The 27,500-nt window shown below is 45.1% G+C and overlaps 1 protein-coding gene across 2 annotated transcripts in view; it reads right to left on the bottom strand.

Annotated features, from left to right (window-relative positions):
- Positions 1 to 11,797, bottom strand: part of LOC135533808 (prickle-like protein 1) — a 22,993-nt gene extending 11,196 nt beyond the window's left edge. Inside the window, exons 1-2 of one of the 2 annotated variants that reach the window (XM_064961033.1) lie at positions 11,213 to 11,795; positions 3 to 116 (exon numbers count right to left, since the gene is read on the bottom strand). In XM_064961033.1, coding sequence (XP_064817105.1) covers positions 3 to 116; positions 11,213 to 11,416 — 318 coding nt within the window. In that variant the 5' untranslated portion in view covers positions 11,417 to 11,795. Of the gene's footprint in view, positions 1 to 2; positions 117 to 11,212 lie in introns of both variants that reach the window. The other variant, XM_064961034.1, reaches the window with a different exon arrangement.
- Between the last annotated feature and the right edge of the window lie 15,703 nt (positions 11,798 to 27,500).

Here is a 27,500-nt window from a genome sequence, read left to right as displayed (position 1 = left end):
ACCTCATTGTCATGAGGGGGCAGCTGGTAGAGCAGCTGTCTGATCCTGTGTTTCTCTCCAGGACTGTTGACGTAGGGGACCTTGTCCTCCGGAAGACAGGAGAAATACTGCTGTACCTGGGGACGGAGGGACGGGGGGACGGAGGGAATGGTTAGAACAGTCTTAGTTCTGTCATACTGCACCTTCAATCACATATGTTCCTGGTTGGTCTTAATGGTTTAGTAGTTCAGTTGGAGGGTGATGCTCACCCTAAAAGACCAGGCATACCTCCAGGATCTGTACTGCCCTGCATCATAAATACCCCACTGGGCTCCAGGACAAGAGCACAATCACAGCTGCTTAAAGAGCTTTGTTCGGGCCAGATCCACCATGATGTGCCAACAAAGGCCAGGGTCAGTCAGTCAGTCACAGTCAGTCAGTGGAAAATCACTCAGGTCACAGTTCATACAAGACTGGTGCTTCCGTTGACTGATTGACCATTTTTACAATAGTTATCCCACCAACCAACTACCTTTTCTTGATGAATGTTTCCATCTCTCCACCATGAGTTCATGACTATCTATGAATATGAAGACCCTGTTTTGCCTCCATACATTCTAGAGGTGTAGAGAGTGAAGGGCTGGGAAACAAGGGGGACTGGTGGTGGGGGGGCGGGGGTAAGGTTACAAAAACAAGGTATTTGGCTTGGGAGGCCTCCTGTTGATTTCAGACCTTCATTACTTCCATGTGTGCTCATGGTTAATGAGAGGGTGGGGGAGAGATAGAAGGAAGAGAGAGAGAGAGAGAGAGAGAGAGAGAAGAGAGAGAGAGAGAGAGAGAGAGAGAGACAAGAGCTTTTGGGAAAGAGAGCTTTGGGAAAGTGCCACATAGCCTGGAGTCAGAGGCCAGCCCTGTTTGCAGTCGGAGCTGAACTGTAAAGAAAGCAGCCAGTGTTAATGATGCTACAGCCACACAGTCAGCATCACTAGGAAGGAGGCATAAAACACCCAACCACTCTAGCCCCACAGGCTAACAGGCCACAGTAACGATCTGCTGAGGTTGCATGTTACTGCACTAACTGAAACAGGATGTGAACATGTATTTATAATAGCTTGTACACTCTTAGAACCTTTTTAGGTTCTACACAGCACCTTGGTTTCTTCGGCTGTTCCCGTAGGATGATCCTTTGAAGAACCCTTTTGAGTTCCATGTAGAACCCTCTTCTACATGGAACTCAAAAAGGTTCAACCTGGAACTGAAGGCTAATCTGAGAACAAGACTCCCTAAATTCTATCAGCATATCGATTGTGCAACCAGGGCTGGTAAAACCCTGGATCATTGTTATTCTAACTTCCACTACGCATATAAGGCCCTCCCCCGCCCTCCTTCCAGAAAAGCTGACCACGACTCTATTTTGTTGCTTCCAGCCTATAGACAGAAACTAAAACAGGAAGCTCCCGCGCTCAGGTCTGTTCAATGCTGGTCCGACCAATCTGATTCCACGCTTCAAGACTGCTTCGATCACGTGGATTGGGATATATGTTCCGCATTGCGTCCAACAACAACATTGACGAATACGCTGATTCGGTGAGCGAGTTCATTAGAAAGTGCATTTGCGATGTCGTACCCACAGCAGCTATTAAAACATTCCCAAACCAGAAACTGTGGATTTATGGCAGCATTCGCGCAAAACTGAAAGCGCGAACCACTGCTTTTAACCAGGGCAAGGTGACCGGAAACATGACTGAATACAAACAGTGTAGCTATTCCCTCCACAAGGCAATCAAACAAGCCAAGCGTCAGTATAGAGACAAAGTAGAGTTGCAATTCAACGGCTCAGACACAAGAGGTATGTGGCAGGGTCTACAGTCAATCACGGATTACAAAAAGAAAACCAGCCCCGTCGCGGACCAGGATGTCTTGCTTCCAGACAGACTAAATAACTTCTTTGCTCGCTTTGAGGACAATACAGTGCCACTGACACGGCCCGCTACCAGAACCTGCGGACTCTCCTTCGCTGCAGCCGAAGTGAGTAAAACATTTAAACATGTTAACCCTCGCAAGGCTGCAGGCCCAGATGGCATCCCCAGCTGCGTCCTCAGAGCATGTGCAGACCAGCTGGCTGGTGTATTTACGGACATATTCAATCAATCCTTATCCCAGTCTGCATCAAGACATGCTTCAAGAGGTCCACCATTGTTCCTGTTCCCAAAAAAGCTAAACGACTACCGCCCGTAGCACTCACTTCCGTCATCATGAAGTTCTTTGAGAGACTAGTCAAGGAACATATCACCTCCACCCTACCTGACACCCTAGACCCACTCCAATTTGCTTACTGCCCCAATAGGTCCACAGAAGACGCAATCTCAACCACACTGCACACTGCCCTAACCCATCTGGACAAGGGGAATACCTACGTGAGAATGCTGTTCATCGACTACAGCTCAGCATTTAACACCATAGTACCCTCCAAACTCGTCATCAAGCTCGAGACCCTGGGTCTCGACCCCGCCCTGTGCAACTGGGTCCTGGACTTCCTGACAGGGCGCCCCCAGGTGGTGAGGGTAGGTAACAACATCTGGGAGGAGGTGAGGGCCCTCGGAGTGTGGTGTCAGGAAAATAAACTCACACTCAATGTCAACAAAACAAAACAAAGGAGATGATTGTGGACTTCAGGAAACAGCAGAGGGAACACCCCCCTATCCACATCGTCGGGACAGTAGTGGAGAGGGTAGTAAGTTTCAAGTTCCTCTGCGTACACATCACGGACAAACTGAATTGGTCCACCCACACAGACAGCGTTGTGAAGAAGGCTCAGCAGCGCCTCTTCAACCTCAGGAGGCTGAAGAAATGTGGCTTGTCACCAAAAGCACTCACAAACTTTTACAGATGCATAATCGAGAGCATCCTGTCGGGCTGTATCACCGCCTGGTACGGCAACTGCTCTGCCCACAACCGTAAGGCTCTCCAGAGGGTAGTGAGGTCTGCACAACGCATCACTGGGGGCAAACTACCTGCCCTCCAGGACACCTACACCACCCGATGTCACAGGAAGGCCATAAAGATCATCAAGGACAACAACCCCCCGAGCCACTGCCTGTTCACCCCGCTATCATCCAGAAGGCGAGGTCAGTACAGGTGCATCAAAGCAGGGTCCAAGAGACTGAAAAACAGCTTCTATCTCAAGGCCATCAGACTGTTAAACAGCCACTACTAACATTGAGTGGCTGCTGCCAACATACTGACTCAACTCCAGCCACTTTAATAATGGAAATTGATGTAAAAATGTATCACTAGCCACTTTAAACAATGCCACTTAATATAATGTTTACATACCCTACATTACTCATCTCATATGTATATACTGTACTCGATACCATCTACTGCATCTTGCCTATGCCGCTCTGTACCATCACTCATTCATATATCATTATCTTCATCCCTTTACACTTGTGTGTATAAGGTAGTTGTTATGCAATTGTTTGGTTAGATTACTTGTTGGTTATTACTGCATTGTCGGAACTAGAAGCACAAGCATTTCGCTACAATCGCATTAACATCTGCTAACCATGTGTATGTGATAAATACAATTTGATTTGATTTAATAGTCGACTGGTTTTAACAGAGAAAATAGAGGGAAGCAACTGAGACAAATATATTTCAACAACATTCCAGCAAAAACAAGAGGTAATAGGACGGTAGTACTATGAACCCCTAAACCATGAGATGTATAGCCTAGCCCTAGACTGACTCACTCTGAAACAGAACTCTAAACCATGGGATGTATAGCCCTAGACTGACTCACTCTGAAACAGAACTCTAAACCATGGGATGTATAGCCCTAGACTGACTCACTCTGAAACAGAACTCTAAACCATGGGATGTATAGCCTAGCCCTAGACTGACTCACTCTGAAACAGAACTCTAAACCATGGGATGTATAGCCTAGCCCTAGACTGACTCACTCTGAAACAGAACTCTAAACCATGGGATGTATAGCCTAGCCCTAGACTGACTCACTCTGAAACAGAACTCTAAACCATGGGATGTATAGCCTAGCCCTAGACTGACTCACTCTGAAACAGAACTCTAAACCATGGGATGTATAGCCCCCTAGACTGACTCACGCTGAAACAGAACTCTAAACCATGGGATGTATAGCCCCCTAGACTGACTCACTCTGAAACAGAACTCTAAACCATGGGATGTATAGCCCCCTAGACTGACTCACTCTGAAACAGAACTCTAAACCATGGGATGTATAGCCTAGCCCTAGACTGACTCACTCTGAAACAGAACTCTAAACCATGGGATGTATAGCCTAGCCCTAGACTGACTCACTCTGAAACAGAACTCTAAACCATGGGATGTATAGCCTAGCCCTAGACTGACTCACTCTGAAACAGAACTCTAAACCATGGGATGTATAGCCTAGCCCTAGACTGACTCACTCTGAAACAGAACTCTAAACCATGAGATGTATAGCCCTAGACTGACTCACTCTGAAACAGAACTCTAAACCATGGGATGTATAGTCTAGCCCTAGACTGACTCACTCTGAAACAGAACTCTAAACCATGGGATGTATAGCCTAGCCCTAGACTGACTCACTCTGAAACAGAACTCTAAACCATGAGATGTATAGCCCCTAGACTGACTCACTCTGAAACAGAACTCTAAACCATGGGATGTATAGCCCTAGACTGACTCACTCTGAAACAGAACTCTAAACCATGGGATGTATAGCCCCCTAGACTGACTCACTCTGAAACAGAACTCTAAACCATGGGATGTATAGCCCTAGACTGACTCACTCTGAAACAGAACTCTAAACCATGGGATGTATAGCCTAGCCCTAGACTGACTCACTCTGAAACAGAACTCTAAACCATGGGATGTATAGCCCTAGACTGACTCACTCTGAAACAGAACTCTAAACCATGAGATGTATAGCCCTAGACTGACTCACTCTGAAACAGAACTCTAAACCATGGGATGTATAGCCCTAGACTGACTCACTCTGAAACAGAACTCTAAACCATGGGATGTATAGCCTAGCCCTAGACTGACTCACTCTGAAACAGAACTCTAAACCATGAGATGTATAGCCTAGCCCTAGACTGACTCACTCTGAAACAAACCATGGGATGTACCTAGACTGACTCACTCTGAAACAGAACTCTAAACCATGGGATGTATAGCCTAGCCCTAGACTGACTCACTCTGAAACAGAACTCTAAACCATGGGATGTATAGCCCCCTAGACTGACTCACTCTGAAACAGAACTCTAAACCATGGGATGTATAGCCCCCTAGACTGACTCACTCTGAAACAGAACTCTAAACCATGGGATGTATAGCCTAGCCCTAGACTGACTCACTCTGAAACAGAACTCTAAACCATGGGATGTATAGCCTAGCCCTAGACTGACTCACTCTGAAACAGAACTCTAAACCATGGGATGTATAGCCTAGCCCTAGACTGACTCACTCTGAAACAGAACTCTAAACCATGGGATGTATAGCCCTAGACTGACTCACTCTGAAACAGAACTCTAAACCATGGGATGTATAGCCTAGCCCTAGACTGACTCACTCTGAAACAGAACTCTAAACCATGGGATGTATAGCCCTAGACTGACTCACTCTGAAACAGAACTCTAAACCATGGGATGTATAGCCTAGCCCTAGACTGACTCACTCTGAAACAGAACTCTAAACCATGGGATGTATAGCCCTAGACTGACTCACTCTGAAACAGAACTCTAAACCATGGGATGTATAGCCCTAGACTGACTCACTCTGAAACAGAACTCTAAACCATGGGATGTATAGCCCTAGACTGACTCACTCTGAAACAGAACTCTAAACCATGGGATGTATAGCCTAGCCCTAGACTGACTCACTCTGAAACAGAACTCTAAACCATGGGATGTATAGCCCTAGACTGACTCACTCTGAAACAGAACTCTAAACCATGGGATGTATAGCCTAGCCCTAGACTGACTCACTCTGAAACAGAACTCTAAACCATGGGATGTATAGCCCTAGACTGACTCACTCTGAAACAGAACTCTAAACCATGGGATGTATAGCCCTAGACTGACTCACTCTGAAACAGAACTCTAAACCATGGGATGTATAGCCCTAGACTGACTCACTCTGAAACAGAACTCTAAACCATGGGATGTATAGCCCCCTAGACTGACTCACTCTGAAACAGAACTCTAAACCATGGGATGTATAGCCCTAGACTGACTCACTCTGAAACAGAACTCTAAACCATGGGATGTATAGCCCCTAGACTGACTCACTCTGAAACAGAACTCTAAACCATGGGATGTATAGCCCTAGACTGACTCACTCTGAAACAGAACTCTAAACCATGGGATGTATAGCCTAGCCCTAGACTGACTCACTCTGAAACAGAACTCTAAACCATGGGATGTATAGCCCTAGACTGACTCACTCTGAAACAGAACTCTAAACCATGGGATGTATAGCCCCCTAGACTGACTCACTCTGAAACAGAACTCTAAACCATGGGATGTATAGCCCTAGACTGACTCACTCTGAAACAGAACTCTAAACCATGGGATGTATAGCCCTAGACTGACTCACTCTGAAACAGAACTCTAAACCATGGGATGTATAGTCTAGCCCTAGACTGACTCACTCTGAAACAGAACTCTAAACCATGGGATGTATAGCCCTAGACTGACTCACTCTGAAACAGAACTCTAAACCATGGGATGTATAGCCTAGCCCTAGACTGACTCACTCTGAAACAGAACTCTAAACCATGGGATGTATAGCCTAGCCCTAGACTGACTCACTCTGAAACAGAAATGTCTAAACCATGGGATGTTGATAGCCCTGATTATTATGTCATCTTAAATCGTATAGAACTCTAAACCATGGGATGTATAGCCTCCCGCTCCTCCAGACTCACATTTCCAGGAGAACAGAACTCTAAACCATGGGATGTATAGCCCTAGACTGACTCCACTCTGAAACATTAACTCTAACCTGGGATGTATAGCCCTAGACTGACTTACTTCTGAAACAGAACTCTAAAGGGTGGGATGTATAGCCCTAGACTGTGTCACTCTGAAACAGAACTCTAAACCATGGGATGTATAGCCCTAGACTGTGTGTCTGAAACAGAACTCTAAACCATGGGATGTTAGCCCTAGACTGTGTCAAACAGGAACTCTAAACCATGAGGGGTGTATAGCCCTAGAGTATCTTAGAGAGAAACAGAACTCTAGGAGACATCATAGAGTTGGAGAATAGTCCTATTGCCCTCTGTGACTGTAATGTCCACAGTTTGTGACACTGACAAACAGTGGACTCTACATCTCACCACCAAGGGATTTACAAATCAAATCAAATGGATCTATAAAGCCCTTTTATGAGCATTCTCCTGAAACAGAACATTAAACCATGGGATTAGCCTATCTATGACTGATGGACATCTAGTATTAGACTATCTATGGGATGGACATCTAGACTTAGACTCACTCTGATGGACAGAATTAGCCTATCTATGTGGATGGACATCTAGTATTAGACTGATCTATGTGGATGGACATCTAGTATTAGCCTAAACTATGGGATGGACATCTAGTATTAGCCTATCTATGTGGATGGACATCAGTATTAGCCTAAACTATGGGATGGACATCTAGATTAGACTATCTATGTGGATGGACATCTAGTATTAAACCATGGGATGGACATCTAGTATTAGCCTATCTATGTGGATGGACATCTAGTATTAGCCTATCTATGTGGATGGACATCTAGTATTAGACTATCTATGAATGGACATCTAGTATTAGCCTATCTATGTGGATGGACATCTAGTATTAGCCTATCTATGTGGATGGACATCTAGTATTAGACTATCTATGTGGATGGAATCTAGTATTAGCTCTATCTATGTGGATGGACATCTAGTATTAGCCTACTATGTGGATGGACATCTAGTATTAGCTGAAACATGTGGATGGACATCTAGTATTAGACTATTATTGGATGGACATCTAGAAAAACATCTATGTGGATGGACATCTAGTATTAGCCTATCTATGTATGGACATCTAGTATTAGACTATCTATGTGGATGGACATCTAGTATCCTACTGTAGCCTATCTATGTGGATGGACATTTCCATTAGCCTATCTAGTGGGTGGACATCTAGTATTAGACTATCTATGTGGATGGACATCTAGTATTAGACTATCTATGTGGATGGACATCTAGTATTAGACTATCTATGTGGATGGACATCTAGTATTAGACTATCTATGTGGATGGACATCTAGTATTAGACTATCTATGTGGATGGACATCTAGTATTAGCCTATCTATGTGGATGGACATCTAGTATTAGCCTATCTATGTGGATGGACATCTAGTATTAGCCTATCTATGTGGATGGACATCTAGTATTAGCCTATCTATGTGGATGGACATCTAGTATTAGCCTATCTATGTGGATGGACATCTAGTATTGTGCCTATCTATGTGGATGGACATCTAGGTATTAGCCTATCTATGTGGATGGACATCTAGCCTGTAGCCTATCTATGGGATGGACATCTAGTATTAGCCTATCTATGTGGATGGACATCTAGTATTAGAATATCCTATGTGGATGCATATTCTCTGTGTGCATCTAATGTCCATCAGTTTGTGACATCTGACAAACAGTGGATGGACATCTAGTATTAGCCATCATGGGATGGACAAATTAGAATCAAATGGATCTATAAAGCCTATTTTATGTCAGTATTCCTCCTATGTGGATCTCCAACAGTTAACATCTATGGGATGGACATCTAGTATTAGACTATCTATGTGGATGGACATTCAGTTTGCCTGTTGTTTTTTGTGACCTTCAGATATGGGTCACAACCAATGGTCACTGTGATGTGATCTGTCACCAACAGCTCCCCGCTACCTCTCCCCAAGAGGACAGTCATGAACTGTTCCAGGTCCAGAGGCATGGTGAACTGGCCCCTCGAGTTCTACACTCAACGCTGCATCTCAGCCTCACCTCAGGGAGATGGCAACACCCTGTCACTTGGCTTTAAGTCCCTGTGACGTGTGTGTGTGTGTGTGTGTGTGTGTGTGTGTGTGTGTGTGTGTGTGTGTGTGTGTGTGTGTGTGTGTGTGTGTGTGTGTGTGTGTGTGTGTGTGTGTGTGTGTGTGTGTGTGTGTGTGTGTGAGAGTGTGAGTGTGTGTGAGTGTGTGAGTGTGAGTGTGAGTGTGAGTGTGAGTGTGAGTGTGTGTGTGTGTGTGTGTGTGTGTGTGTGTGTGTGTGTGTGTGTGTGTGTGTGTGTGTGTGTGTGTGTGTGTGTGTGTGTGTGTGTGTGTGTGTGTGTGTGTGTGAGAGTGTGTGTGTGTGTGAGAGTGTGAGTGTGAGTGTGATGCCTGTCCCAGTGTGACCAGTGAGTGTGAGTGTGTGATGTTCTGTTGTGTGTGTGTGTGTGTGTCTGGACTCATCCAACTCAATCCAATGGACGTGTGTGTATTGTGTGTCATTATGTGTCATGTTAGTGTGTGAGAGGTTATAGTTAGTGTGTGTGTATCTCCATGATGTTATAGTTACAGTCATATATCTCCATCATGTTATAGTTACAGTGTGTATCTCCATCATGTGTGTGTGTGTGTTATGTTGTCATGTATCTCCATCATGTGTATATTTAGAGTGTGTAGTGTCATGCGAGAGCGAGAGAGAGAGATGCCTGTCCCAGTGTCACACCAGCCCTACCAGATGTTATATTTACCAGTCATGTATCTCCAACTCTGGACTCATCCAACTCAATCCAATGGACGTTAACACAGTATTGTCTATTGTCCATCATTATGTATTCCATCATGTTATATCCATCATGTTATAGTTACAGTCATGTATCTCCATCATGTTATAGTTACAGTCATGTATCTCCATCATGTTATAGTTACAGTCATGTATCTCCATCATGTTATAGTTACAGTCATATATCTCCATTATGTTATAGTTACAGTCATGTATCTCCATCATGTTATAGTTACAGTCATATATCTCCATCATGTTATAGTTATAGTTGTATCTCCATCATGTTATAGTTACAGTCATGTATCTCCATTATGTTATAGTTACAGTCATGTATCTCCATCATGTTATAGTTACAGTCATGTATCTCCATTAGGTTATAGTCATGTTATAGTTACAGTCATGTATCTCCATTATGTTATAGTTACAGTCATGTATCTCCATCATGTTATAGTTACAGTCATGTATCTCCATCATGTTATAGTTACAGTCATGTATCTCCATCATGTTATAGTTACAGTCATGTATCTCCATCATGTTATAGTTACAGTCATGTATCTCCATCATGTTATATTTACAGGTTATAGTTACAGTCATGTATCTCCATCATGTTATAGTTACAGTCATGTATCTCCATCATGTTATAGTTACAGTCATGTATCTCCATCATGTTATAGTTACAGTCATGTATCTCCATCATGTTATAGTTACAGTCATGTATCTCCATCATGTTATAGTTACAGTCATGTATCTCCATCATGTTATAGTTACAGTCATGTATCTCCATCATGTTATAGTTACAGTCATGTATCTCCATTAGGTTATAGTTACAGTCATGTATCTCCATCAGGTTATAGTTACAGTCATGTATCTCCATCATGTTATAGTTACAGTCATGTATCTCCATCATGTTATAGTTACAGTCATGTATCTCCATTAGGTTATAGTTACAGTCATGTATCTCCATTAGGTTATAGTTACAGTCATGTATCTCCATTATGTTATAGTTACAGTCATGTATCTCCATTATGTTATAGTTACAGTCATGTATCTCCATTATGTTATAGTTACAGTCATGTATCTCCATCATGTTATAGTTACAGGTTATAGTTACAGTCATGTATCTCCATTATGTTATAGTTACAGGTTATAGTTCCAGTCATGTATCTCCATCATGTTATATTTACAGTCATGTATCTCCATCTAATTTGACTGAAGGTGATGATGCTGTTGACCGTCGTCTTGACTTAGCAGAGGCACCAAACACATATACACATGCATTAATTTACTGACTTTGTGTGATGCCATTGAGGTGGTCGTTGTTAGCGACAGTAGTTACTGGAGAAGCTTGTGGTTGATTATTCAACAGACAAATGAGGATATGATGATGATGCCGTGCTGCTCACCTGTTCAGGTCTGAGTCCAGGCGGTACCCAGGCGTATTCCTCAAGGGCACAACCTGAGTCGTCGTCTGACGTAGAGCTCCTCTGGAAGCCCAGGGTCAGTTTCCCCAGCTTCCCCCCCGGCCGCTGCTCCATATCCAGGCCTTGGACACCCCCCGTCCGCTGCTCCATATCCAGGCCCCGGACACCCCCCGTCCGCTGCTCCATATCCAGGCCCCGGACACCCACCGGCCGCTCCAGGTTCCTCACACGCGGGCGCTGCCCGAGGGAGACAGGACAGGAGACGAAGTGTTATCAAATGCCCCCAAATTCAACGTTTAGAATAATTCCTCATTCAGTCAGTGGTTCTTCAGACTTTATATATCGGGAGGGACATCTCTATATCAAACGTTGTTGTCTGTTTCTGCTTTCCTGAAAACACTGGTCTGCTCTCGTATAGAAACAGAGCGGCAGGTAGCCTAGATCCTAGTGGTTAGAGCATTGGGCCAGTAACTGAAAGGTTGCTGGACCGAGCTGGCAAGTTAAAAATCTGTCATTCTGGCCCTGAACAAGGCAGTTAACCCACTGTTCCCCGGTAGGCCGCCATTGTAAATAAGAATCTGTTCTTAACTGACTTGCTTAGCTAAAGAAACAACAGTATCTGAATGGCAGGTTGTAGTTACAGTAGATGACAGATTGTAGTTACAGTAGATGACAGGTTGTAGTTACAGTAGATGACAGGTTGTAGTGTGCCTATATCATGTACAGTGTGCCAATATAATCCTAGAGTTGAATCCCTACATGAAGTACCACTGTAACAGATCATAAACATCCAACTCAGCATCGCTGCTGGAAGGCCTGGGTTTAACAGTGAGCTGGATGGATGCTCACAGCCCTCACTGTAGAGTTAAGACTGTGCAGTATATTAGACAGGTTAGTGGAGTACAGACTGACTGTTAAATAGAGCTGGTCTTATAATCATGATTAAATCCCCTTACATCACATGACACTGAACTGTACATTGAGTCAGAGACCTTTTGTACAGGGCACATCCAAAGCTGTGCGTGTGTAAAAAATGCTGAGTATTTAATACCTAGTGTGTGGTTTACAGGTTGTTCAAGGACAGGAGGCTTGTGGGACTGACACAGAGCAGTACATTCAGAGACCTGTTGTACTGGTCACAATCACAGTGAAACACAGCTGGTTCATAGGTTGAGGTTGTATTGGGCACAGGGGGCTGGTGTCCATGACGACACCACAGTACACACGTAGGAGGACATGATATCTCCTCATATAACACGGCTGTGTCTGTGATTGGCTAAGGCACACACATCACTATTTCACAGAATCTCAGCCATTTTAGGTTCCTTTCAAAGCCTTTTAAAGGACCTGATAAGGAGGAGGTGGCGGGTTACATCAAGAGACGTTTATCACTTCAGTCTCTCTTCTCTCTTATCTCTGTGTTCGTTTATCACTTCAGTCTCTCTTCTCTCTTATCTCTGTGTTCGTTTATCACTTCAGTCTCTCTTCTCTCTTATCTCTGTGTTCACCTACTGCACTCTCTTCTCTCTTATCTTTTGACCAGAGCTCCATCTCTGTGTTCGTTTAGCTCTATGTGCCCTGGTCTCTGTGTTCGTTTAAATAGGGAATATCATTTGGGATGTCACTCTTCTCTCTTATCTCTGTGTTCTTGTTTAAAAACACCACTCCACTTCAGTCTCTCTTCTCTCTTATCTCTGTGTTCACCTACTGCACTACTTTTGACCAGAGCTCCAAGGGAGCTCTATGTGCCCTGGTCTAAAGTAGTGCACTAAATAGGGAATAGGGTGCCATTTGGGATGTACACTCTGTCCTGTCAGATAACCTGGTTTAAGTCTTGGAGGTGTTAAAAACACCACTTGTGTTTTGTTTGAGCTCCTTTGACGTGCAAATGAAGACCAGAATAGCCTGAGAAGAGCACCCTTGTCTGGGGAGAAAGTTTGAATTTCACAGACGCCCTCTAAACATAATGGAAGTTCACTCTTGAGTCTCAAGGAGGGACCTTCTTCTGAAAGATTAGGTATTTCACAAGGACTGTCACAAGAGAGACCAAATGTCCCGAGAGTCTGAGTATGTAGGTCTAATACCTTTCTGTCTCATCATTTAAATAAAAAGTTCAACAAAAACATGTCAGTAACCTGCGAGCTGTGGAGAGTATTTACACAAAATCAAATCCTGTCAACTAATGTCAGCTAATGTATTCTGAGATATAATTTGAATGCCTTCACATTAGTTAATCACAGTCTAATGCCCATTCAAACAGAGATGGTAATTCTGACTCAGCCAGTCAACATCACTGGGGAGTTTGTTTGAATTTGAATACAGTTACAACAAGCCCTGCAGCTTCTAACCAACCGATGCAAAAAGGGTGATAAAAGCTCACACTGTAAAACTGGGACTGAGCTCATTTCACACACAGAACACAACGTAGTGGCTCTGTCAGCTTTTTACCAAGTAGGACCAGATGAAGACATCACTCATGAGTTCTTCTAATCTAACAGAACCTGAGGTCTCTGTGGTATGAGTAGAACTCAGTGTTGACCGTGCAGATACATATTTTTAATTTAACTAGGCAAGTCAGTTAAGAGCAAGTTCTTATTGACAATGACTGCCTACCAGGGAACAGTGGGTTAACTGCATGTTGAGGGGCAGAACAACAGATTTGACCTTGTCATCTCAGGGATTTGATCCAGCAACCTTTTGGTTACTGGCCCAACACTCTAACCACTAGGCTACCTGCCACCCCGATATATCCTTTAATTCAATAACTGTATGTTTTATATGGATTTCTATGGTTGCCAGATTCTATTGACTCTTTCCCGCACAATCAGAGCCAATATCCTGCCCAATCCACAAAAAAGTAGCCCAATTTTAGATACACTTTCTTGCTACAGTAGGTAGGTGCTCAATGCCTTTCCTTGCGTGAGGTAAAACACTTCCCCTAAGTAGCCGTGAGACATTATCCAACGGCCAAGCAACCGAGTCACGAGATGGATGGAGAGATAGAGAGCCATTTGCTAAAGGCGTGTCATTACAATAATTGTCTAGGTCATGTCCTCAAGAGAAAACTGTGATGGATTTCTGGGAATAGCCTGCTAGCGCAGTGTCTAGACGTGAAATATGTTGTCCTCAAAACATTTAATTACAAGGGATAAAAATAACACATTTTGTGTAGCCCAGTTCTGACCACACCAAGAGAAGAGTTCCCTGTGAAAGAATCTAAGAAATTCTCCTGTGAATGTATTCCTAACCCCCCCCATCCCCCATCCTCTTTACCCCAACCTCTGCTTTTAGAAAGTCAAGTAAGGAAAGTCAGAGAAAATCCCCAGCAGATTCCTGAGCCAACATACACAGGTACTCACATTACACCTTGTCACCCGCTGGCAAAAACACAATGTGTGTCTTCATCAAAAACAAAAAACAAACGTCTAACTTACTACTCTGCTCTGCTCCTTTAAACCCAAAGAGAGCCGACCGGAGGGAAAGAGAAACATTTGATTTTTGAAAAAGGCATTTAAAAAGTCCCAACATCGGCACTATGTAAACACCCTCCAGGTGGAGGCCCTGTTGTTCCTATACTGACACATACTAACGGCCTCTGAGTGGCGCAGTGGTCTGAGGCACTGCATCTCAGTGCTTGAGGTGACACTACAGACCTTGGTTCGATTCCAGCCTGTATCACAAAAAGCTGTGATTGGGAATCCCATAGCGCGGTGCACAATTAGGCCCAGCATTGTCTGGATTAGGGTTTGGCTGGAGGTCGGCCGTCATTGTAAATAATAATTTGTTCTTAACTGACTTAGTTAAAGAAAATAAACATATAAAGGGTAGCATCTCAAGTGGCACCCTACATAGTGCACTACTTTTGACCAGAGCCCTATACGAATAGGGTGCCATTTGGGAAACATCTGAAGCCTTTACAGGAAAATAAATACCTGATCAAATACATGTCAGTTTAAATGTATACAGACTCTGGGCAAAGATGTCCTAAGATGACCTGATGCCTCTACAACAACACCGCCTGAATCGTTGAACTGAACACTGGGTCAGAAACCGTATGCTGAATCGTTGAACGGAACACTGGGTCAGAAACCGTAAGAGGAGAAACATCTACAACAACACCGCCTGAATCGTTGAACGGAACACTGGGTCAGAAACCGTAAGAGGAGAAACATCTACAACAACACCGCCTGAATCGTTGAACGGAACACTGGGTCAGAAACCGTAAGAGGAGAAACATCTACAACAACACCGCCTGAATCGTTGAACGGAACACTGGGTCAGAAACCGTAAGAGGAGAAACATCTACAACAACACGGTCTGAATCGTTGAACTGAACACTGGGTCAGAAACCGTAAGAGGGGAGAAACATCTACAACAACACGCCTGAATCGTTGAACGGAACACTGGGTCAGAAACCGTAAGAGGAGAAACATCTACAACAACATCGCCTGAATCGTTGAACGGAACACTGGGTCAGAAACCGTAAGAGGAGAAACATCTACAACAACACGCCTGAATCGTTGAACGGAACACTGGGTCAGAAACCGTAAGAGGAGAAACATCTACAACAACACGGTCTGAATCGTTGAACGGAACACTGGGTCAGAAACCGTAAGAGGAGAAACATCTACAACAACACGGTCTGAATCGTTGAACGGAACACTGGGTCAGAAACTGTAAGAGGAGAAACATCTACAACAACACGGTCTGAATCGTTGAACTGAACACTGGGTCAGAAACCGTAAGAGGAGAAACATCTACAACAACACGGTCTGAATCGTTGAACGGAACACTGGGTCAGAAACCGTAAGAGGAGAAACATCTACAACAACATCGCCTGAATCGTTGAACGGAACACTGGGTCAGAAACCGTAAGAGGAGAAAACATCTACAACAACACCGCCTGAATCGTTGAACGGAACACTGGGTCAGAAACCGTAAGAGGAGAAACATCTACAACAACACGGCCTGAATCGTTGAACGGAACACTGGGTCAGAAACCGTAAGAGGAGAAACATCTACAACAACACCGCCTGAATCGTTGAACTGAACACTCGGTCAGAAACCGTAAGAGGGGAGAAACATCTACAACAACACGGTCTGAATCAACGGAACACTGGGTCAGAAACCGTAAGAGGAGAAACATCTACAACAACACGGCCTGAATCGTTGAACGGAACACTGGGTCAGAAACCGTAAGAGGGGAGAAACATCTACAACAACATCGCCTGAATCGTTGAACGGAACACTGGGTCAGAAACCGTAAGAAGAAAAACATCTACAACAACACGCCTGAATCGTTGAACGGAACACTGGGTCAGAAACCGTAAGAGGAGAAACATCTACAACAACACGGTCTGAATCGTTGAACGGAACACTGGGTCAGAAACCGTAAGAGGAGAAACATCTACAACAACACGCCTGAATCATTGAACGGAACACTGGGTCAGAAACCGTAAGAGGAGAAACATCTACAACAACACGGTCTGAATCGTTGAACGGAACACTGGGTCAGAAACCGTAAGAGGGGAGAAACATCTACAACAACATCGCCTGAATCGTTGAACGGAACACTGGGTCAGAAACCGTAAGAGGAGAAACATCTACAACAACATCGCCTGAATCGTTGAACGGAACACTGGGTCAGAAACCGTAAGAGGAGAAACATCTACAACAACACGGTCTGAATCGTTGAACGGAACACTGGGTCAGAAACCGTAAGAGGAGAAACATCTACAACAACACGGTCTGAATCGTTGAACGGAACACTGGGTCAGAAACCGTGAGGAGAAACATCTACAACAACACGGTCTGAATCGTTGAACGGAACACTGGGTCAGAAACCGTAAGAGGAGAAACATCTACAACAACACGGTCTGAATCATTGAACGGAACACTGGGTCAGAAACTGTAAGAGGAGAAACATCTACAACAACACGGTCTGAATCGTTGAACTGAACACTGGGTCAGAAACCGTTGGTCTGAATCGTTGAACGGAACACTGGGTCAGAAACCGTAAGAGGGGAGAAACATCTACAACAACATCGCCTGAATCGTTGAACGGAACACTGGGTCAGAAACCGTAAGAGGAGAAACATCTACAACAACATCGCCTGAATCGTTGAACGGAACACTGGGTCAGAAACCGTAAGAGGAGAAACATCTACAACAACACGGTCTGAATCGTTGAACGGAACACTGGGTCAGAAACCGTAAGAGGAGAAACATCTACAACAACACGGTCTGAATCGTTGAACGGAACACTGGGTCAGAAACTGTAAGAGGAGAAACATCTACAACAACACGGTCTGAATCGTTGAACTGAACACTGGGTCAGAAACCGTAAGAGGGGAGAAACATCTACAACAACACGGTCTGAATCGTTGAACGGAACACTGGGTCAGAAACCGTAAGAGGAGAAACATCTACAACAACATCGCCTGAATCTTGAATCGTTGAAAACGGAACACTGGGTCAGAAACCGTAAGAGGAGAAACATCTACAACGGAACACTGGGTCAACACGGTCTGAATCGTTGAACTGAACACTGGGTCAGAAACCGTAAGAGGAGAAACATCTACAACAACACGGTCTGAATCGTTGAACGGAACACTGGGTCAGAAACCGTAAGAGGGGAGAAACATCAACAACATCGCCTGAATCGTTGAACGGAACACTGGGTCGGAAACCGTAAGAGGAGAGAAACGTCTACAACAACACTGTCTGAATCGTTGAACGGAACACTGGGTCAGAAACCGTAAGAGGAGAAACATCTACAACAACACGGTCTGAATCGTTGAACGGAACACTGGGTCAGAAACCGTAAGAGGAGAAACATCTACAACAACACGGTCTGAATCGTTGGGTCAGAAACTGGGTCAGAACACCATCTGAATCGTTGAACGGAACACTGGGTCAGAAACATCTACAACAACACGGCCTGAATCGTTGAACGGAACACTGGGTCAGAAACCATAAGAGGGGAGGAACATCTACAACAACACCATCTGAATCGTTGAACGGAACACTGGGTCAGAAACCGTAAGAAGAAAAAAATCTACAACAACACGGCCTGAATCGTTGAACGGAACACTGGGTCAGAAACCGTAAGAGGGGAGAAACATCTACAACAACACCATCTGAATCGCTGAACGGAACACTGGGTCAGAAACCGTAAGAGGAGAAACATCTACAACAACATCGCCTGAATCGTTGAACAGAACACTGGGTCAGAAACCGTAAGAGGAGAAACATCTACAACAACACGGTCTGAATCGTTGAACAGAACACTGGGTCAGAAACCGTAAGAGGAGAAACATCTACAACAACACGGTCTGAATCGTTGAACGGAACACTGGGTCAGAAACCGTAAGAGGAGAAACATCTACAACAACACGGTCTGAATCGTTGAACGGAACACTGGGTCAGAAACCGTAAGAGGAGAAACATCTACAACAACACGGTCTGAATCGTTGAACGGAACACTGGGTCAGAAACTGTAAGAGGAGAAACATCTACAACAACACGGTCTGAATCGTTGAACTGAACACTGGGTCAGAAACCGTAAGAGGGGAGAAACATCTACAACAACACGGTCTGAATCGTTGAACGGAACACTGGGTCAGAAACCGTAAGAGGGGAGAAACATCTACAACAACACGGCCTGAATCGTTGAACGGAACACTGGGTCGGAAACCGTAAGAGGAGAGAAACATCTACAACAACACGGTCTGAATCGTTGAACGGAACACTGGGTCAGAAACCGTAAGAGGAGAAACATCTACAACAACACGGTCTGAATCGTTGAACGGAACACTGGGTCAGAAACCGTAAGAGGAGAAACATCTACAACAACACGGTCTGAATCGTTGAACTGAACACTGGGTCAGAAACCGTAACATCTACAACAACAAGGTCTGAATCGTTGAACGGAACACTGGGTCAGAAACCGTAAGAGGGAGAAACATCTACAACAACATCGCCTGAATCGTTGAACGGAACACTGGGTCAGAAACCGTAAGAGGAGAAAACATCTACAACAACACGGTCTGAATCGTTGAACGGAACACTGGGTCAGAAACCGTAAGAGGAGAAACATCTACAACAACACGGTCTGAATCGTTGAACGGAACACTGGGTCAGAAACCGTAAGAGGAGAAACATCTACAACAACACGGTCTGAATCGTTGAACGGAACACTGGGTCAGAAACCGTAAGAGGAGAAACATCTACAACAACACGGTCTGAATCGTTGAACGGAACACTGGGTCAGAAACCGTAAGAAGAAAAACATCTACAACAACACGGCCTGAATCGTTGAACGGAACACTGGGTCAGAAACCGTAAGAGGGGAGAAACATCTACAACAACACCATCTGAATCGTTGAACGGAACACTGGGTCAGAAACCGTAAGAAGAAAAACATCTACAACAACAACAACAACACTGGGTCAGAAACCGTAAGAGGGGAGAAACATCTACAACAACACCATCTGAATCGTGAACGGAACACTGGGTCAGAAACCGTAAGAGGAGAAACATCTACAACAACATCGCCTGAATCGTTGAACAGAACACTGGGTCAGAAACCGTAAGAGGAGAAACATCTACAACAACACGGTCTGAATCGTTGAACTGAACACTGGGTCAGAAACCGTAAGAGGAGAAACATCTACAACAACACGGTCTGAATCGTTGAACGGAACACTGGGTCAGAAACCGTAAGAGGAGAAACATCTACAACAACACGGTCTGAATCGTTGAACGGAACACTGGGTCAGAAACCGTAAGAGGAGAAACATCTACAACAACACGGTCTGAATCGTTGAACGGAACACTGGGTCAGAAACTGTAAGAGGAGAAACATCTACAACAACACGGTCTGAATCGTTGAACTGAACACTGGGTCAGAAACCGTAAGAGGGGAGAAACATCTACAACAACACGGTCTGAATCGTTGAACGGAACACTGGGTCAGAAACCGTAAGAGGGGAGAAACATCTACAACAACATCGCCTGAATCGTTGAACGGAACACTGGGTCGGAAACCGTAAGAGGAGAGAAACATCTACAACAACACGGTCTGAATCGTTGAACGGAACACTGGGTCAGAAACCGTAAGAGGAGAAACATCTACAACAACACGGTCTGAATCGTTGAACGGAACACTGGGTCAGAAACTGTAAGAGGAGAAACATCTACAACAACACGGTCTGAATCGTTGAACTGAACACTGGGTCAGAAACCGTAAGAGGAGAAACATCTACAACAACACGGTCTGAATCGTTGAACGGAACACTGGGTCAGAAACCGTAAGAGGGGAGAAACATCTACAACAACATCGCCTGAATCGTTGAACGGAACACTGGGTCGGAAACCGTAAGAGGAGAGAAACATCTACAACAACACGGTCTGAATCGTCAACACTGGGTCAGAAACCGTAAGAGGAGAAACATCTACAACAACACGGTCTGAATCGTTGAACGGAACACTGGGTCAGAAACCGTATCTAGAATCGGAGAAACATCTACAACAACACCATCTGAATCGTTGAACGGAACACTGGGTCAGAAACCGTAAGAAGAAAAACATCTACAACAACACGGCCTGAATCGTTGAACGGAACACTGGGTCAGAAACCGTAAGAGGAGAAACATCTACAACAACACGGTCTGAATCGAACGGAACACTGGGTCAGAAACCGTAAGAGGAGAAACATCTACAACAACATCGCCTGAATCGTTGAACGGAACACTGGGTCAGAAACCGTAAGAGGAGAAACATCTACAACAACATCGCCTGAATCGTTGAACGGAACACTGGGTCAGAAACCGTAAGAGGAGAAACATCTACAACAACACGGTCTGAATCGTTGAACGGAACACTGGGTCAGAAACCGTAGGAGGAGAAACATCTACAACAACACGGTCTGAATCGTTGAACGGAACACTGGGTCAGAAACTGTAAGAGGAGAAACATCTACAACAACACGGTCTGAATCGTTGAACTGAACACTGGGTCAGAAACCGTAAGAGGGGAGAAACATCTACAACAACACGGTCTGAATCGTTGAACGGAACACTGGGTCAGAAACCGTAAGAGGGGAGAAACATCTACAACAACATCGCCTGAATCGTTGAACGGAACACTGGGTCGGAAACTGTAAGAGGAGAGAAACATCTACAACAACACGGTCTGAATCGTTGAACGGAACACTGGGTCAGAAACCGTAAGAGGAGAAACATCTACAACAACACGGTCTGAATCGTTGAACGGAACACTGGGTCAGAAACCGTAAGAGGAGAAACATCTACAACAACACGGTCTGAATCGTTGAACTGAACACTGGGTCAGAAACCGTAAGAGGGGAGAAACATCTACAACAACACGGTCTGAATCGTTGAACGGAACACTGGGTCAGAAACCGTAAGAGGGGAGAAACATGTACAACAACATCGCCTGAATCGTTGAACGGAACACTGGGTCGGAAACCGTAAGAGGAGAGAAACGTCTACAACAACACTGTCTGAATCGTTGAACGGAACACTGGGTCAGAAACCGTAAGAGGAGAAACATCTACAACAACACGGTCTGAATCGTTGAACGGAACACTGGGTCAGAAACCGTAAGAGGAGAAACATCTACAACAACACGGTCTGAATCGTTGAACGGAACACTGGGTCAGAAACCGTTCTACAACAACACCATCTGAATCGTTGAACGGAACACTGGGTCAGAAACCGTAAGAAGAAAAACATCTACAACAACACGGCCTGAATCGTTGAACGGAACACTGGGTCAGAAACCATAAGAGGGGAGGAACATCTACAACAACACCATCTGAATCGTTGAACGGAACACTGGGTCAGAAACCGTAAGAAGAAAAAAATCTACAACAACACGGCCTGAATCGTTGAACGGAACACTGGGTCAGAAACCGTAAGAGGGGAGAAACATCTATCTGACGCTGAACGGAACACTGGGTCAGAAACCGTAAGAGGAGAAACATCTACAACAACATCGCCTGAATCGTTGAACAGAACACTGGGTCAGAAACCGTAAGAGGAGAAACATCTACAACAACACGGTCTGAATCGTTGAACAGAACACTGGGTCAGAAACCGTAAGAGGAGAAACATCTACAACAACACGGTCTGAATCGTTGAACGGAACACTGGGTCAGAAACCGTAAGAGGAGAAACATCTACAACAACACGGTCTGAATCGTTGAACGGAACACTGGGTCAGAAACCGTAAGAGGAGAAACATCTACAACAACACGGTCTGAATCGTTGAACGGAACACTGGGTCAGAAACTGTAAGAGGAGAAACATCTACAACAACACGGTCTGAATCGTTGAACTGAACACTGGGTCAGAAACCGTAAGAGGAGAAACATCTACAACAACACGGTCTGAATCGTTGAACGGAACACTGGGTCAGAAACCGTAAGAGGGGAGAAACATCTACAACAACACGGCCTGAATCGTTGAACGGAACACTGGGTCGGAAACCGTAAGAGGAGAGAAACATCTACAACAACACGGTCTGAATCGTTGAACGGAACACTGGGTCAGAAACCGTAAGAGGAGAAACATCTACAACAACACGGTCTGAATCGTTGAACGGAACACTGGGTCAGAAACTGTAAGAGGAGAAACATCTACAACAACACGGTCTGAATCGTTGAACTGAACACTGGGTCAGAAACCGTAAGAGGGGAGAAACATCTACAACAACAAGGTCTGAATCGTTGAACGGAACACTGGGTCAGAAACCGTAAGAGGGGAGAAACATCTACAACAACATCGCCTGAATCGTTGAACGGAACACTGGGTCGGAAACCGTAAGAGGAGAGAAACATCTACAACAACACGGTCTGAATCGTTGAACGGAACACTGGGTCAGAAACCGTAAGAGGAGAAACATCTACAACAACACGGTCTGAATCGTTGAACGGAACACTGGGTCAGAAACCGTAAGAGGAGAAACATCTACAACAACACGGTCTGAATCGTTGAACGGAACACTGGGTCAGAAACCGTAAGAGGAGAAACATCTACAACAACACGGTCTGAATCGTTGAACGGAACACTGGGTCAGAAACCGTAAGAAGAAAAACATCTACAACAACACGGCCTGAATCGTTGAACGGAACACTGGGTCAGAAACCGTAAGAGGGGAGAAACATCTACAACAACACCATCTGAATCGTTGAACGGAACACTGGGTCAGAAACCGTAAGAAGAAAAACATCTACAACAACACGGCCTGAATCGTTGAACGGAACACTGGGTCAGAAACCGTAAGAGGGGAGAAACATCTACAACAACACCATCTGAATCGTTGAACGGAACACTGGGTCAGAAACCGTAAGAGGAGAAACATCTACAACAACATCGCCTGAATCGTTGAACAGAACACTGGGTCAAAACCGTAAGAGGAGAAACATCTACAACAACACCGCCTGAATCGTTGAACTGAACACTGGGTCAGAAACCGTAAGAGGAGAAACATCTACAACAACACGGTCTGAATCGTTGAACGGAACACTGGGTCAGAAACCGTAAGAGGAGAAACATCTACAACAACACGGTCTGAATCGTGAACGGAACACTGGGTCAGAAACCGTAAGAGGAGAAACATCTACAACAACACGGTCTGAATCGTTGAACGGAACACTGGGTCAGAAACTGTAAGAGGAGAAACATCTACAACAACACGGTCTGAATCGTTGAACTGAACACTGGGTCAGAAACCGTAAGAGGGGAGAAACATCTACAACAACACGGTCTGAATCGTTGAACGGAACACTGGGTCAGAAACCGTAAGAGGGAGAAACATCTACAACAACATCGCCTGAATCGTTGAACGGAACACTGGGTCGGAAACCGTAAGAGGAGAGAAACATCTACAACAACACGGTCTGAATCGTTGAACGGAACACTGGGTCAGAAACCGTAAGAGGAGAAACATCTACAACAACACGGTAATCAACGGAACACTGGGTCAGAAACTGTAAGAGGAGAAACATCTACAACAACACGTCTGAATCGTTGAACTGAACACTGGGTCAGAAACCGTAAGAGGGAGAAACATCTACAACAACACGGTCTGAATCGTTGAACGGAACACTGGGTCAGAAACCGTAAGAGGGAGAAACATCTACAACAACATCGCCGTTGAACGGAACACTGGGTCGGAAACCGTAAGAGGAGAGAAACATCTACAACAACACGGTCTGAATCGTTGAACGGAACACTGGGTCAGAAACCGTAAGAGGAGAAACATCTACAACAACACGGTCTGAGGGGAACACTGGGTCAGAAACCGTAAGAGGAGAAACATCTACAACAACACGGTCTGAATCGTTGAACGGAACACTGGGTCAGAAACCGTAAGAGGAGAAACATCTACAACAACACCATCTGAATCGTTGAACGGAACACTGGGTCAGAAACCGTAAGAAGAAAAACATCTACAACAACACGGCCTGAATCGTTGAACGGAACACTGGGTCAGAAACCGTAAGAGGGGAGAAACATCTACAACAACACCATCTGAATCGTTGAACGGAACACTGGGTCAGAAACCGTAAGAAGAAAAACATCTACAACAACACGGCCTGAATCGTTGAACGGAACACTGGGTCAGAAACCGTAAGAGGGGAGAAACATCTACAACAACACGGCCTGAATCGTTGAACGGAACACTGGGTCAGAAACCGTAAGAGGGGAGAAACATCTACAACAACACCATCTGAATCGTTGAACGGAACACTGGGTCAGAAACCGTAAGAAGAAAAACATCTACAACAACACGGCCTGAATCGTTGAACGGAACACTGGGTCAGAAACCGTAAGAGGGGAGAAACATCTACAACAACACCATCTGAATCGTTGAACGGAACACTGGGTCAGAAACCGTAAGAGGAGAAACATCTACAACAACATCGCCTGAATCGTTGAACGGAACACTGGGTCAGAAACCGTAAGAGGAGAAACATCTACAACAACACGAATCGTTGAACAGAACACTGGGTCAGAAACCGTAAGAGGAGAAACATCTACAACAACACGGAATCGTTGAACGGAACACTGGGTCAGAAACCGTAAGAGGGGAGAAACATCTACAACAACACGGCCTGAATCGTTGAATGGAACACTGGGTCAGAAACCGTAAGAGGAGAAACATCTACAACAACACCATCTGAATCGTTGAACGGGGTCAGAAGACGACGACACCAGACCCACAGCTGCTTACTTGCATTGGTTGCACAAGTAACCTAAGCAACAGATGGCAGGAGGTACAAGGACTATGAAATTGTTTTCCAAATATAAAGTATTGGTACTTACGAGAAGAGAAAATATGAGTGTAGGATTCATTACACAGTCATCTCCATTTGAAGTTTATTGTGAATGCTGAAATGTTTTGCTTATTCTTTTGTGTTTTGAGTTCAATATTACGTTACGTAATGTCTATGCAAATAATGTTTTATTTATCTAATGCAAATTATTACATTCATTTAAAAATTAATGGCTATAACAGATTTCATACGGCAATTTCCTGGAATATGAAATACAGTGTACGGAGATGATGTTGTTATTACTACCAAATAGCATCTACAGCCCTAGTGATGTACACTGAAGAATATGATGAGTCCTACATATAGGCAGAATACAAAAGAAACACAATCAGAGCAGATGGTGAAAACAGTCAAGCAGACAAGAGTCACCGACTCCTACAGATATAGGATCTTAATATAATCACACATATGTAGGAGTTTCTCTTACCATAACCCTATAGAGAGGAGTATATCTAGATGTAGTATGGTGTCACAGCCTGTCCTGATGAACTGATGAAGAGTGTTATTCCAGGGACAGATAGGTGTCAGGGCCAGATAGGTGTCAGGGCCAGATAGGTGTCAGGGCCAGATAGGTGTCAGGGCCAGATAGGTGTCAGGGCCAGATAGGTGTTAGGGCCAGATAGGTGTTAGGGCCAGATAGGTGTCAGGGCCAGATAGGTGTCAGGGCCAGATAGGTGTCAGGGCCAGATAGGTGTTAGGGCCAGATAGGTGTCAGGGCCAGATAGGTGTCAGGGCCAGATAGGGCCAGATGTGTCAGGGACAGATAGGTGTCAGGGCCAGATAGGTGTTAGGGCCAGATAGGTGTCAGGGACAGATAGGCAGGGACAGATAGGTGTCAGGGCCAGATAGGTGTTAGGGCCAGATAGGTGTCAGGACCAGATAGGTGTCAGGGCCAGATAGGTGTCAGGGACAGATAGGTGTCAGGGCCAGATAGGTGTTAGGGCCAGATAGGTGTCAGGGCCAGATAGGTGTCAGGGACAGATAGGGTGTCAGGGCCAGATAGGGTGTTAGGGCCAGATAGGTGTCAGGGCCAGATAGGTGTCAGGGCCAGATAGGTGTCAGGGCCAGATAGGTGTCAGGGCCAGATAGGTGTCAGGGCCAGATAGGGTGTTAGGGCCAGATAGGTGTCAGGGCCAGATAGGTGTCAGGGCCAGATAGGTGTCAGGGCCAGATAGGTGTTAGGGCCAGATAGGTGTCAGGGCCAGATAGGTGTCAGGGCCAGATAGGTGTCAGGGCCAGATAGGTGTCAGGGCCAGATAGGTGTTAGGGCCAGATAGGTGTCAGGGCCAGATAGGTGTCAGGGCCAGATAGGTGTCAGGGACAGATAGGTGTCAGGGCCAGATAGGTGTTAGGGCCAGATAGGTGTCAGGGCCAGATAGGTGTCAGGGCCAGATAGGTGTCAGGGCAAGATAGGTGTCAGGGCCAGATATGTGTCAGGGCCAGATAGGTGTCAGGGCCAGATAGGTGTTAGGGCCAGATAGATGTTAGTGCCAGATAGGTGTCAGGGCCAGATAGGTGTCAGGGCCAGATAGGTGTCAGGGCCAGATAGGTGTCAGGACACGATTGTTGTCAGGGCAAGATAGGTGTCAGGTCCAGATAGGTGTTATGGCCAGATAGGTGTCAGGGCCAGATAGGTGTCAGGGACAGATAGGTGTCAGGGACAGATAGGTGTTAGGGCCAGATAGGTGTTATGGCCAGATAGGTGTCAGGGCCAGATAGGTGTCAGGGACAGATAGGTGTTAGGGCCAGATAGGTGTCAGGGCCAGATAGGTGTCAGGGCCAGATAGGTGTCAGGGCCATATAGGTGTCAGGGCAAGATAGGTGTCAGGGCCAGATAGGTGTCAGGGCCAGATAGGTGTTAGGGCCAGATAGGTGTTAGGGCCAGATAGGTGTCAGGGCCAGATA

Source organism: Oncorhynchus masou, unplaced genomic scaffold (assembly GCF_036934945.1).
Source record: "Oncorhynchus masou masou isolate Uvic2021 unplaced genomic scaffold, UVic_Omas_1.1 unplaced_scaffold_2678, whole genome shotgun sequence".
NCBI classification, from domain to species: domain Eukaryota; kingdom Metazoa; phylum Chordata; class Actinopteri; order Salmoniformes; family Salmonidae; genus Oncorhynchus; species Oncorhynchus masou.
This window is presented reverse-complemented; position numbering and strand designations above follow the sequence as displayed.